The sequence below is a fragment of the Oreochromis aureus genome, linkage group 5 (assembly GCF_013358895.1).
Source record: "Oreochromis aureus strain Israel breed Guangdong linkage group 5, ZZ_aureus, whole genome shotgun sequence".
Taxonomy (NCBI): domain Eukaryota; kingdom Metazoa; phylum Chordata; class Actinopteri; order Cichliformes; family Cichlidae; genus Oreochromis; species Oreochromis aureus.
Window position 1 is genome coordinate 4,912,139 of NC_052946.1, and position 15,103 is coordinate 4,927,241.

General features: G+C 39.8%; 1 protein-coding gene across 3 annotated transcripts in view; it reads left to right on the forward strand.

Annotated features, from left to right (window-relative positions):
• iqsec1b (IQ motif and Sec7 domain ArfGEF 1b) overlaps positions 1 to 15,103 on the forward strand; it is a 287,807-nt gene that overhangs the window by 154,991 nt on the left and 117,713 nt on the right. For all 3 annotated transcript variants that reach the window (XM_039612111.1, XM_039612112.1, XM_039612116.1), the window contains one exon: positions 7,372 to 7,425. In XM_039612111.1, the coding sequence (XP_039468045.1) occupies positions 7,372 to 7,425 (54 nt within the window). The remainder of the gene's footprint in view (positions 1 to 7,371; positions 7,426 to 15,103) is intronic.

The following is a 15,103-nucleotide window of genomic DNA, read 5'->3' on the forward strand; positions in this document are numbered from 1 at the left end:
CAAAAACTATAAAAGTCATAAACACCAAAAGTCATACCATTCTAGTCCAGCTCCAGCCGCACAAAATGATCTAACATATGTAACCCTTGTGTCAAAACTCTCTGGCAGATAAGCGCGGGAAAATTTTCACTAAAATATTAATATTTAAAAAACTATAAAAGTCATAAACACCAAAAGTCATAGCACACCATTCCAGATCCAGCCGCACAAAATGAGGTAACATATATGAAGCTTGTCTCAAAACTGCGGGGCGAGTTACGCTGTAAAATTTCAGGCGGAAACTGAGGAATAATAATAATAAATCCGATGAATAGTAATAAGTGTGCCTCTTGGCATAGGCACACTTAATAACAATAATAATAATAAATCCGACGAATAGTAATAAGTGTGCCTCTTGGCAAAGGCACACTTAATAATAAATCCGACGAATAGTAATAAGTGTGCCTCTTGGCATAGGCACACTTAATAATAAATCTGACGAATAGTAATAAACTGAATAATAATAATAATAATAATAATAATAATAATAATAATAATAATAATAATAAATCCGACGAATAGTAATAAGCAGTGTTGGGACTAACGCGTTATTAAGTAACGCGTTACAGTAACTACGTTATTATTGTGGTAACGAGCACGGTAACTAGTTATTATGCCAAAACCAGGAACGCGTTACTCGTTACTGGGATTTAGATAGACTCGTTACTCGTTACTTTGTGTGGTGGATATCGCGGAGCTTCCACAGATTCAATAACATTAGCAAGTGGTGGAGGCCAGCAGGTGGATGAAGGAAAAGGGAGGCAAGAGGAGAGACCCGAAGCGGCCGCCGGTCCGCGTGTCAGCTGAACTGAACTTCAGGTAAGAAGTTATGACCTGCAGTCTATCTGAGTCAGATATAAACCAAGTTTAGGTGGAGTTTATTTTCGGTATGCTGACATTTTCGTACTGCGTGCTAGCTAGCATGACGGAGTTTCTATACAGCTGTGTGGGTGCTATGTTACTGATGTTGAACTTTATTTTGTTCATACGGTTAATTATTAGAGTTTCCAACCGTCCAGTAAAAAACAGAATCGTCTGGTATTCAGAGAAAATATTACGCGTTTCGTACTGAGGTGAAAAGGAACAGTTTGTCCCGGACTTAAGCTACAATGAAAAAGACACAAAGCTGAAGCTGCACAGCTGCCTCTTCTTCTCTCATTCTCTCCCGTTTCTACTTCAATCACGAAACTGATCAATGATCAGCTGATCAGCTTTTCTCTCTTGTTTATTTATCGCCCACTTTGCGCCAGAAAGAGGAAACCAGCGGATGTCGCGTTAAACAACAGCAGCACGTTTAAGCTTGATCAGCTGTTGTTAGAATTTATTTAATATTAATTTCTAGTATCAGCTGATGTTTGCTGGAGCCACAGCTGTAAAGCTGCTGGTCATGATATCAGTTTGGTTATCTGGTGAGAGGGAAACATGCAGATGAAACCAGGAGATGTCCTTACTGAATCATCAGAGCTGAACAGGTGATGGAGAAACAGGTTTACCTTTTAGGTCACATGAATGAGTTGAAGGGAAGTTATGAACTGTTTCTGAGAGACAAATAACACCAGGATCCTTTTCTACTAGCTGACAGCTGGTAACTGTGCAGGGGCGGGTCTAGCAAAGTGTTGCCAGGGGCCAGGTAGGGCATTAACAGGGAAGGGGGGCACAAAGAAATACTTTTCTTTATTATTCTCATTTAAAATGTCTCGCTTTTAAAAAAAATAATTATCTGAGTCTTACAACAAACGATTGATAGATTGATACATATATACCATCAGAACAGTGTACATCACTGTCACAACAGTGTTTATTTTCATTCAAAGGCTTTATGATTTTTCCTATAATGGTGGGCGGTCTCTAGTCAAAATGCCGGGACGATTTTTTTTGTCCCAGTCCAGCTCTGTATGCAGCTCATCTGCAGTCTGGTGTTACCTACATCTTCCTATTCAGAAGGCAGAATTTCCAAGTTCTGAGTACAATCAAAAGCACCACGACTGCAGTTTTTGTGTTGGATGTAAAAAGCAGGCTAGAATCATGGCGGCGGTCAACGACGGTCCAGGCGTGATTTCTCTCGTGGAAATGTGCACATTATTTTTCCTTTCTGTTGGTAGGTGGCACAGTGCACTTGTGGCAAGTAAGCAAGCTAGAAGACTGACAATCTTGCTGGGTATCCAGTTACGGAAGCAACACATTAACAAGAGAATTCTGAGTAAAACCAAAGTTACTTTCCCTAGTAACTAGTTACTTTGAAAGTAACGAGTAACTTGAAGTAACTGAGTTACTTTTTTAGAGAAGTAACTAGTAATGTAACTAAGTTACTAATTTAAAGTAACTTACCCAACACTGGTAATAAGTGTGCCTCTTGGCATAGGCACACTTAATAAGAATAATAAATCCGACGAATAGTAATAAGTGTGCCTCTTGGCATAGGCACACTTAATTACAGATTTTATGAAACTAATGCAAAGTACAAACAAATTTTAAGAAATGCATTTAAAAAACACTATGTCACCAGGCTTTGCCAACTATTCTATATTGTGTTTTATTTATTGTGTCATTGTGTTTTCTAAACTGTTTCTGCATGTTTTATTGTGGTGCTTTCTAGAAGGTGTTAGTTTTAGTCGTTTTTATAGTATTGCTTGGCAAGCTATTTTTCCTGTTGTGTTACATTTACTTTTGTACGGCGTTGTATTTTGTATGCTGGGTCATGACACAACAAAAATGACTTTGTCTGATGATATTAAAGTCACAGTAAAGGGTCATGTGATCCTGTGTAGAGAAGCTTTGATCGGGCTCTGATCTAGATGTGAGGCAAGACAGCCGGAGGAGGGAGACAGTGACTGCAGAGATGGGACTGGCTCTTAACTCCTAACTTTCCTTCACACCCAGAATATGCTCGTGCACACGTGCTCATACACAAACACAGAGTTCATTATTGCCATGCATTCACTCCCATCCTTCCTGCTAGTGCCTTGAAGTGATTAGCAAAACAATGACACAATCTGCAAAATGTTTTTCCCACAGAAAAGCTTGTGCTCAGTAAACTGCCATATCATCTACTGCACTAAAGAACCTCATGATTGAGCTACCTCTTCACAGCCTCTTTCCCATTCTGCTTCTTGTGTTCTCCTGACTTCCAGCAGGGTACTGCAGTAACTGGAATTATGTGTTTGTGTGATGTTGTTGCTATTGTGAGCCCCAGGCTTTTTTCTCTGACCTGGAAGGGGCCTCATGTCTGGCCCTATGCCTGCCTAGCAATATGACTCTAATGCACCGTGTCCCTAGTACCAACCATATGTAATTTAGATAAAGTGGACTGAGAGTTCCTTCTGATAAGACTAGTGTAAAAATAAACTGTAGAAATAAGAATAGAAAAAAATAAGACATTAAGATTCTATGTCACGTTTTCTGTGCAGCTCTTGAATTGATATTGCAATCTTCTTTTGATGTTTGTTATTGTTTACTCTATCAACTGACCAGAAGAAGACCTAGCCGTATCCCAGAAGGCATATTAATCATAAATGTCTCTTCCTGCTATATAATGGTAGGTTATTTCTGCACAGAGTAACCTTATTTCTGATTAGAATCAGTTGAGGAATCTCGGCACAAGACAGAAGGGCAAACAGGCCTTCCCGTGTGCATGGTTTGATTGTTCTCCTGTCATCCTGAATCACTTTGGAATGCTTCACAGCCACATATCTATGTTTGCTGCTCTCAGTATCAGAACCAAATGATTGTGTCATCCCCTGACACAATTCTGCCTTAAAGGAAATACGCTTTTCTACTCGAGCTGAGCACTCAAAGCCCTTTTTACTACAAGTATCGTTCAACTATAAGCACTTTTTTCTGTTTTTCCTAGACCCAAGCAGCCTGTCTAACATTTGTGCACACACAGTGATCAGCACATCAGGGTTCAGTGTCTTGACCAAGGATATTTTGTAATGCTAGAGCAGCTAGGAAGTGAACCACTGACCTGTGCTACCACCTGAGTCACAGCCACCTCCAGTGCATTTATGTATTGTTTGAATCTTTTATATTGTCATTAATTAATTTTTCATTTAGACTAGACTAAATCAAACATGCAGATTCATCTGCTGTGGTGACCCCTTGGTAAGCTGAAAGTAAGTGTAGGAAGACAGCCCTCGACTCCCTTAATGCATGATGTCCATAAACGCTTTGCTAATGAGACGTGATCTCAATTGCTAGTTTCCAACCTGAAATACAATATAGGGTTAATTTTTATTAAATAATAGTCCCTAATGGAGCCAAAAAGCACAATAAAGGAGGGTATGCTTTAAGACAATCCTAACTTGTGAGTGAATAGTTGCTTTCTTTAAGCATGCAAGTTTCTCTGTTCGTCAGCCAGATCCCCTGTTTGCTCGTGGCGTAAGCTCAAATCTTCACAAAGTGATTCACTAAGCATTAAGTGACATCACTGTGGCTATGTCCGTTTTTTGTACAGTCTGTGAATGCACTGAGTGGTGGACAAAGTACTCAATTTTCAAACTCAAGATCAGCGTTCATATCCAAAGACTCGTCTGTAGTTAGGTTTGCAGTTTCGCTGTATATATTCAAGACAAGATTGTATCTCCAAAGGCACCGAGTGCACACATCAGAACAAAAGCCCCTAAAATTGCTTGATTGCCTGCTTACCTTCACTACTTGGTTGAGTTTAAACACAGTGCTTACATTGTCAGGATGCAGGAGATTTTGACTTTAGTGTACCGCTTTTTCACACTGGACTTGGATAAAACTGGCTTTAAATATTTTGTTGCCTATAACTGAAGTGAGCTACAAAAAACAATGAAGCTGAATTCTTTTGATTTTTTAAAGACTTGTATTTCTCTGTTTGAAACAGTCTTGTTTTCTTAATTGGTGATCAAGTATAATGTGTCATTTATTATGTAGCTGTCTGTCTCAATTGTTGTGTATGCTTTCTTGCACACAGGTCTCAATCTCGGTGAGACTGAGATCTGTTTAAATAAAGAATTTAATAACAATAATAACCCTTCCAGTTCTGCAGTTGTTGTTTCCTGATGATAAACAAAAGCAGTGATGTGGCCCTATGAGAATGCTGTGGACTGTCCGTGCCTGTGGGTTTTAGTTGTGAATCAGATGTACACCAATGAAAACATGCTGTGACTGATCTGTCGCAATCCATCAAAGTGACAAACACCCCCCCACCTATACCCACACCTTTCTGAACGAGCAGACTGAAAACACTTCCAACCTGAATGGGACACATTTGCTAAAACTACACAGTTCACCAAGCGAGGCGTGGCTGCTGGACTTGCAGCAATGTCTGCTATTTGAATGTCACTAAGTCTCCAGAGAGGGAAAGAAAAGGATCTTCGTTTTGAGCCATTGCTATTGTCATGACAACTGCTTTAAATGCCTCATCTGTGATTGATGTTTCACTGCTTCTTTCTACCTTGCCTCTTGTCATGTCAGAGAGGTTCAGTCATTCCTGCACATTGTGTATTCCTGTGAGAAATGTGCAGCCGAGCACAGCGGCATGTGATACATGCAAAGCGTATTCAGCAGTCGTGTTATCAGCTGAGTGATAGTACAGCTTTTTATTTTGTTGTTAAGCAATTTACCTGCCTCCCCCTGCCTATTTCCAGCCTTCTGTGACTGGCTTCACTCCCCCCTTTCCCACTCTGTGATTGGGGCATATATCTTCCACAATGCTACACAACTTCACTCTTGCTCTACTGTTTAATGGAAGGTGTTGCTGAGAAGCAGTCACCTCATTCCTGCTAAAACCAACATTTCCTCACCTGCTGTCTTGAAAGCTTTTAACTCGACTCGACGAGAAAAGGGGCAGCACACAAGAAAGGTGTGGAACCATTTCTCCCCAGGCTTACTCTGTTGTGTCATTCCGATTCCTTTGCCTTGATAATCTTTTGTTTAGCAGGTTACAAGATGTAACCAGGTGGTTGGATGGATTATACATAGGTAACTCTTTTTTTTCCAACCACTGCAGTCAGGGTTCAATCTCAAATTAAAGCATACCTTGCTCAGTTATGCATTTGTCAGAAATGCAACTTAAAACAGATGCATTTCAACTGGGAAGTAAAACTTTGCTCTAGTCATCGGTGCTGGTTGCCTATGGCACTTGTGAAAAGTCAGTGGAAACACACATCTTTTGCATTTTTCGGAACACTTTTCCTTGACCTAGAGTTTCAAAATGCCATGTCAAGAAAACAAGTTCATAAAACTTTGGAAAAGACAAAAACATTGCCAAGACAGTCCAAATGCATTACACAGCCAGAAGGGAAAAACTCAGTGTCTTCTGTAATGAATACTCCTGTGCATTCTATATTCAGTAAGATACCTATAAGAAAAAAAATGGGACTGCAAACATAGTGTTAATCACCTACATCACTTCAATTTTATTTATATAGCGCAATCACATGACCCAATATGAACAAGTACTTGGCAAAAGTGAGAATAAAAAACTTCCTATTAACAGGAAGAATCCTCCAGCAGAGCCAGGCTCAGGGAGAGGCAGGCGTTCTTTAGGACCTGTTGGGAGTGAGTGGAAAGAGTAGAGCAAAGAGAGAAAAGAAGGCAACCTATAGTAGCGAGAGGCATGTGCTGCAATGAAAAAGTATTTTTTAGTATTTTTTTGCGTAATTATTCTAACATTTTATTTTCAAAAATGATCAGGCAAAAGAGGATTTTTATAGAATACTGTTAAATGTTTCTATATCATTAGAATCAGACTACTTTAATAATCCCTTAGGAAATTATGTTCATATGTTCGGACAAGATCGAGTGGGATCAAAACAATGAGTGGGTCATTTACATTTGAGAGAAGTAAATTGAGTCTACTAATAAATTAAATGCTATATTTAAGTTTTGTGAAATCTACAGAATGTTTTCTAGTTTTTCCTTGATGCAGCGCTCTCTCACTGTAGCCACATTAACTGAGATTAAGGTCTGTACTTGCACAGTCATTTCACTGTAACGGGACTCATCAGCTCTGGATCAGAAGTGTGGACCAACCCTCATATTGACCAGCAGGCCAATCCTCTGTCATCAGTGACCTGATGTTGACTACATAGACAGGATCTAGTCCTTTAAACATTTCTAGTCTATTTGCATGAATATAAATCAAGTGGAGAATTTGTGGTGCGATGTGTAGCAGCAGTTATATCACCAGTCAGCTGTACGTGAGCCATCATCTCAACTGCTGCTGAGCTTGAATGAGTGGCACACTAATTCTGTGTGTGTGTGTGTGTGTGTGTTTGTATGTGTGTGAGAGGAGTAGGTAGGAGATTTAACTGTGTGGTAGTCGCTGTGTACCTAAGCTTTCTGCTTTCCTGTTCCCCCCAGACCAGACACAGAGGTCCCCAGCTCCGTAATGATTCACAGACGCCACCATCACTCGTGAGTAATTGTTTAAATGTTGTACATATGGGAATTTTATGTTCATTTGCTGAAGTGTTAAAGCTGTGAAGCAAAAAACATCCAATCAAGAGAAGGGAAAATCCGTGCCTGGAATCCTAATTGAAATCAGCAATTGGTCTAGTTTCTTATTTCTTCATATGAAGGAAGAAATAAGGAGGAAACACACAGTGCACTTTTTACTGTATGTATGCTGGTCTGTGCATATGTTGTGTGTGTATGTTGTCAGCCCCAAAAACAACCAGCTCTGCTCCTGGAGGCTAAAAAGTGAGAACAGAAGTAAAGGTGGACTGTATTTACGTAGCGCTGATGATGTCACACCAGAAGAGCTATTTTTAGAAAATGGTCTGAGGAAAACTGGTTGGTTTTTTTTCTTCCTCTCCTTCTTCTTTCCTTCACATTTCCTGGAACATTATTACTATTCAGAGCCCTTCACATGTGCATGCTCTTCCCTCAGCGTGTTTAATCTCATTGTTTTGGTCAATTTAGAGAATCTATGAGCCGCTGATTGCTTTCACAAAGCAAAGTTTGTGAGGCAACACACACACACACACACTCAACTTACTGTACGGAAGAATTTCCAGTGTGGTTTCATAATTACATGATACGTGTTGTTTATCATTTAAGTCACCGACTGCATATTAGTCTCAGTGCTAGCAGCCAGCAGGGATGATGGGAGTTGCGGTGGGGTGGTGTTGACCTCCTGTTATTCCCACTACCCATCTGGCTACAAACCTCATCTGTTAGTCCCATGATCTTCATTAGGCGTTTTGTTTTCTCTGACATCCAGGGAGTCACATAAAAGTCATCGTTTCTGCCTCACTAGTGCTGGATTGCATAAGAAAGAAGCAGCTTCCATCTGTTCCACCCAGGGCTGGCTTGCCTGCACTAAGCAGACTTTTCATTTTATTATCACACCAAAGCTGCCTCCTCCCTCCTATTAGATCAAGGCACAGCAGCAAAGCTGTTCGTCTGTGATGGATGATCATGTGACCTGACCAAGCTCAAGGTCACTGGATTTCCCGAAGTTCCCCAGCTAAACATATCTTTCACATGTCCAGCTGAGAAACATGGGCTTTCTTGTCTGCTTTAGTGTTAGAAAATAAGGAAACCTACTTCCATGACTTTACACGCACTAAGTAGATGCAGGTGTTGAAAAAGCTGATGGCTCTATTATAATGAAGTCCATCTGTGTAATACACTGCTGCCCTGAATTACCTTAAAAATGGAAGGCCACACTGAGTGCTCAGCATATTCAATTTGAAGTATAATGATGAATGGGACATTAGAGTGCCAAGCGGAAAGCACCAGGTTGCTGAAAAATGAAGCTCATGGAGAAGTGCCAGAAATTGCAGTACTACTCCTGGCCACTTGAGGTTGACTCCAGTGAGCCACTCCTTATACTCTCCCAATGACCAACAACTATCAAATTTAAATGATAAACAAAGAATAGATTAGATTACCTAACTTAATCCATTATAGTCAATAAATGGTGTGAATTTTGTGAATATTTTTGACTGGTAGATGGTCTGACATAGGCTGCTGTAGTCCTTGTTAGTCAAAGATACACAGTACTGTTGTGAAGCATTGAACTGAGTGTGATTTTACTTGGTGTTTTGAAGCTGGATGTGAAAACCGATGATTGGACTTGACTTTGAAACAGCAGACATCTCATCCTCATTGGCTATCGATTTGTGAAGGATAATTAATATAATAGAGTAAGAAAGTGGATAATTGCTGACTTTCTTACTTTATCAGTGACTATAGTTTATGCACTTTGTTTTACTCTCAGGATTAAATTTGAGATTAAAATAGGAATTTAGCCAATGAAGTCATCATCAGTCATAGAGCAAAGGAAAAAAAGAATTTTAATTAGATTTATTGTATTTTCAAGATAATCCTTCATGGTCAGGTGTGTTTCTGGGATTTTTTCAATGGGATGGTACAGGCAGTGCCATTGCAACTGCTGATGTTGCACTTACATTCAAATAATGTATTGAAAATTAGCATAAAAGACCTAGTTTAAAGAGTTACTAAGAATCCCATTTGCAATTTGCACCTGTGATTTATAAATTTCAAATCAGCTTAAGTTTTTCAAGCAGAAAGAGGCTTTAGTAGGGGATCCTAGAAAACTGATTCTGTTCATCTGTGACTTTTCAACGTAGCATTTTCAGAAGGAACTCTGAAAATGCTACATTGAAAAGTCACTTTTTCAATCTCAATTGACTGCAGGTTTGCCTAACCTTATAAATGGCACAGTTTCATAATGATCAAAACTAGCACGTGTCATTTAATGGTCACTTTGATGATCATTAATGTACAAGTTGTCACCAACAGTGATCCACAGCCATGAGTACCATTCACGAAGAGTTAGAGAACAAGACCATTTAAGGAGACACTTGGTGTCATTTTGAACAGAAAACCTTTTTTACAGGAAGAATCCGCGAGCAGAACCAAGGCCAGGGAGGGGCATCTGCCGCAACCAGTTGGGGCTGAGGGGAAAGAGAAGAGAACAGAGGTCATCCAGGCCTTTATGTCTTTAAGATTGGTGTGTGTCATCTGTCCTCTTGGATAGATAAACCATGATATCATCTACATAGCAATGACAATGTAAGTTAATATTGCCTTAGGAAAGCATACGCAATGTAAAAAGAACTGGTCCCAGCACAGAATCTTTTGGAATTCTGTCACTAATTTTGTGAAAAAGACTCCCCATTTACATGAACAAATTGGATGGGAATTGATAAGAATTTAGCGATTCCGATTCCATTATTGATGGCACTTATTGATTCGATTCCTTATCAATTCTCGTTGGTTTCTCATTGGGTCCACTTTGAGAGTCACCATCATCTCTAAGCAGTGTATCAAAGACATTAAATTAGTGCAAATTAATTACAGGCTATGTGGTCAAAAGTTTGTGCATGCTGGATGCATCTCCCCTTGCCTATGATCAGCATTGGGATCACTACGCATTAATTATTACGCATATTACACAGAACACTTTTCTTAAAAGTAATGCATTACATTACTTAATTATTCCCAGGGGAAAATAACTTATTATAATACATTACTTTCATGTTACTCTTCAAAATGACTTAAAAGGCACTGTCTCATAATTACCATTTAACAGTATAAACCTATAGGATACAGTCCTACACACCAACACAAATCCCTACCCTAAGGAGGACGCACATATGATCTTTCTATTAGTAGTACACAGAGCAGGCAAAGATTAAAAAAATAGCACAAAGGGGCTTTAAAGGGATCGCTGCAGTGATTCTACATAAGAAACACAAACAGCTAGAAACAGAGGCCGCAGCCTTACTGCTCATCAGTTTGTTACCTGTTGAAGTTCAGAGTCTGGCTGATGGGCTGGGTTCAGCATTCACTCAGCTTTAATATCACTCTAAGTTCTTGGCTGGGTTCTTGCTGTCTGTGCAGATGCTTGCAAAGAGCCAAAGTTGCATGATGCGCATTGCATTCTCATTGTTTTGCGCAGTAAAAAAGTAATGTCCGTTTCGACAGTGTAGACTGTTTTCCTTCTCTGACACAAAAACTGAAGTTAGCTGTAGGGCAAGGAATTGGACTGCTCAGATTCCCATCCCTACTGGAGTCTATGAGATAGATATGATTCAAACTACAGTGGCAAAATTCATTTAATACCAATGGTACGTTCTAATCTCTCTAGTAAAATCTTGTGGTTAATGGTACTAAATGCGGCACTGAGGTCTAACAAGACAAGCACAGAAAGGTACACAATCATTAATAAAAATTGATCATATTTAAGTATTAAATACTATTTGAGCAGTCTGACAGAAATAGGGTCTAAAAGGTACATATATAAATGTTTTTTGTTTTTGTTTTTTTGTTACAATTTTATTGTGAAGCAATTCATGAAGTCATTACTAGCTAAAGTTAGGGGAATCCTCAAATCAACAGACCTCTGACTTTTGTTTGCCTGGCTAGAGTGCTGAAAAGAAATCTGGGATTATTCTTGCTGTCGTCTTTCAGTGACGAATTCTAAGATCTTCTTGCTTTAGGGAAGGATTGTTTTTATAGAGCAAAAACCTATTTTCTAGGCCAATCAACAGCCTTCTAAATCAGTGAATTGCCCTTTCATCTCCATTTTATGGGTTTAAAGTTTTCTTTTTAGAGAGCTGTTGGATGGGTTTCCGCAAGGTATGATCCACAACAATACAATATTATACTATTACTCTGTTTGTTCTAAGGAAAACCTATGGATACTTGATCCTTAGGTTGGACCAATTTTTGAAATGGAGTGTGCTAACCACATTTACTCAAAGCCTTTTTGAGATGATGTTGTCCTGCTTCCCTGACCATTGTGTCTGCAGGCATAGTGGTTGCTCTGTGTTGTAGAATCCTGATGACACCCAGTTTGTTCGCCACTGGATGATGAGAGTCAAATCTTAAATACTGATTGCTTTCCTGTACAATGCTACCATTGTGGTGAGGAAGACACTGACATCGCTCAGTGAGGACAACATAATCATGCTTCCAGCAGAAGAGGGTAGGTGCATGCTGTTACTAGACCAGACATACTGTCGTGAGAAAATTTTCCCTTTTTAGTGACAAAATTTCTTATGACCCCCCGAAATGAGAACCTGGTGGCGATTACAGGAAAAAGGTAATAGATTAGATTAGTTTGTAAGAGATTGTAAGGTGACCCCACCCACGGCAATAGGACCACGCTCAACACTGACCAAGTGTGTCTGTTCTTAGAACTCTTCAATAACATATTTCATACACAAAGACCAGTACTACAGGCAGAAATGTGTGTGTCCCATGGCTTCCCCAGCTTCATCTGTTGTGGCTGACTTTGATATGGAGGACATGGCTCTGTTGTCCTCTCTTGGAATATCACTGAGTCGTACATTCAGGTATGTGATGACACCTGTATGAAAATTACATTCACCACAATTCACAGATCAAATTAACTCAGTGGACAAACATATCAAGTTCACCAAGGAGGATGTGAAAAATGACAGACTATAGCGTTCTTGAAATTGCCATTAGGAATGGGGGACATTTAAAAGTCAATGTATACCGTACCAACACAGATGAGTCAAGCCAGGAGCTCAGGGTGGCTGTAGCTCAGGAAGTAGAGCAGTCAGGTCATCTGCTAATCGGACAGTTAGTGGTTCTAGCCCTGGCTGCTCCAGTCAGCATGCCAAATATCCTTGAGGAAGATACTAACCCCAAGTTGCTCCCTGATGCATCCATCAGAGTATTAAAGTGTGTGAATGTTAGATAGAAAGCACTTAGATAGAAAAACCCTAGAAAAAGGTGCTTGTGTGAATGAGGCAAGCATGTCTTACTGAAAACTGATTGCAAGTCAGTTTTTTCAGTTATGCCACATCACCATAGAAGTGGATCACCTAAACTGGCTGCTGTTTTCTTTACTGTTGTGCTTGTGTTTTTATGGCTCTGCAAAGCCAAAATATCAGTTGTGAAAAGAGTTCTTTCTTTTGGGGTTTCGTACTATGAGTGATGCTTTTTACAGGATACTTTTTAATCTATTCTTAATGTAAAAGATTAATTACTACATTATAGAAATGACACTTGTCTGCCTTACCCATCTATGTACTGTAGCATACTTAGGTCATGTATATTATTTTTCTTTACAATAATCAAATCAAGCAGGTAGAGCTGCAACACAGGGTTTTAAATTAATTTGTCTTTACTGGAATGTTCAGCATTTCTCCATAGAGCTTTCAACAGGATCTTTGGGTATCAGTATTGTTCCCCATTTCCATTTATTGCAAAGGTAAATCTATCCACAGCTCTATAATGATGGACCACTGAAATGGACCACTGAAATATTTAAGGAGCCAGTGGTTAAACTTTAATATGTGTCTCAGTGTTGCAGCTTTACATCTTGAAAGTTAGCTGTAGCTGTGTCGCATGGCCTTTTTGCATTACTTTAAACAGTTTAGGAATATGGCTAAATGATAAGGTAGTAAAGTAATCCTAAGCAGTACTGTCTTCCAGGTCCCTTTCTGGCTGTTGTTTTAGGCAATGAGCATTTATGAATTGGTTTTGACTCCCTCACTGAATTGTAGAGGGAAAGCTGTGTGTATCTATGGTAATGTGCAGCAGTGTTGCAGTTGCTGTTGGCCATAGTGATATAAAAATTAAAATCAATTGCTGACATCTGGAGAAACTCATAGGAGGTAAAAACAGGAGGGTATACATCAAAAGGAGCAAAACATCGACGGCAGAAAAGTTTAGGAACGGGAGCGAGAGCGGCTGGGGCGACCGTGGCTCAGGGGGTTGGGAAGCGCACCTGTAACCGGAAGGTCGCTGGTTCGATCCCCGGCCTTTCTGTCCCGGCCTTTCTGTCCTGGTCGTTGTGTCCTTGGGCAAGACACTTTACCCTACCGCCTACTGGTGTTGGCCAGAGGGGCCGATGGCGTGATATGGCAGCCTCGCCTCTGTCAGTCTGCCCCAGGGCAGCTGTGGCTACAACCGTAGCTTGCCTCCACCAGTGTATGAATGTGAGCGTGAATGAATAATGGCATTGTAAAGCGCTTTGGGCGCCTTGAAAAGCGCTATATAAATCCAATCCATTATTAATCCATTATAAGAGCTCTACACCACAATGAGCCATGCCTATTTTTAGTAGGGAATATTAATTAAAAATGGAAATTGTCCAATGGTGCATCAAACCAGACACTTCAGCTAATTAAGCATAACTTCATATATGTATTGTCATCATGCATAGAGAAGCCATAAATGGATTGGGTATTTTATTGGTTCTCTTGTCACAGGTGTGTGTGCCAAACTGATGTAATTGTAAAGTCTCTTTCATGGCAGTGCGGTGGAGCACTGCTGAGAGTATTAGAGATCAAAGACTTACTCTGTCATAAATCTGCATTGAGTAAATTTAACCCACTAAATACACTGCACTGTAAGAGTTGTTTATACTTTAAAAAAATGCAAAATTAGGTAACCTTAACTCAAGAGTGCCAAGTTGTGCTAACCTATTTTGAGTCTGTCAAAGTTACGTTGCATGAACTGACCTGTAGGCGGTTGTCATGGTTATGTGATTGCGAACCAAGCTGATAATTTCTTAAACATGGAATTCAGTGAGAAACCTGTGTATCATGGCAAAGATGGTTCTTATTTACAGTATATGCTAAATGCATTACTACAGTCAGGTTCTGCAGTCAGGCTGTAGCTGTCATTTTTATGTCATTTAAAATGACGGGTAGAGTTGTTTATCTCAGTTCACTGTCATACACAGATCAGGCTTCTATAACATAACTGTTATACAGGCAGCCTTTAAGTATTGTAACTGTGTGTGTGTGAGTATGTGTGTCTGTAATAAATTTTTTAAAAGTTATTACTATTCAGCCAGGTAACTTCTTCTTTTTTGACGGGGCACCTACACAAATGCAAAGCAGAAGATGAAGCATCGGCAGATATGTTTCCAAACCAACTTCCTTCCAAACAAAAGGACTAGAAAATATGGTGAAGCATATCTTGCCTCTGGCTTTACCTGCACAACGGGGGTGCTAAGGTCGGTCTCCCCGACAGAATGTGTTTCTCCTGCGTCAGGAGCACACACTGGGCTGTCCAAATCACGGACAAACAGTATCTAACAGTTGTTCATGTTTTTAAACCCATTTTGGACAGAGAG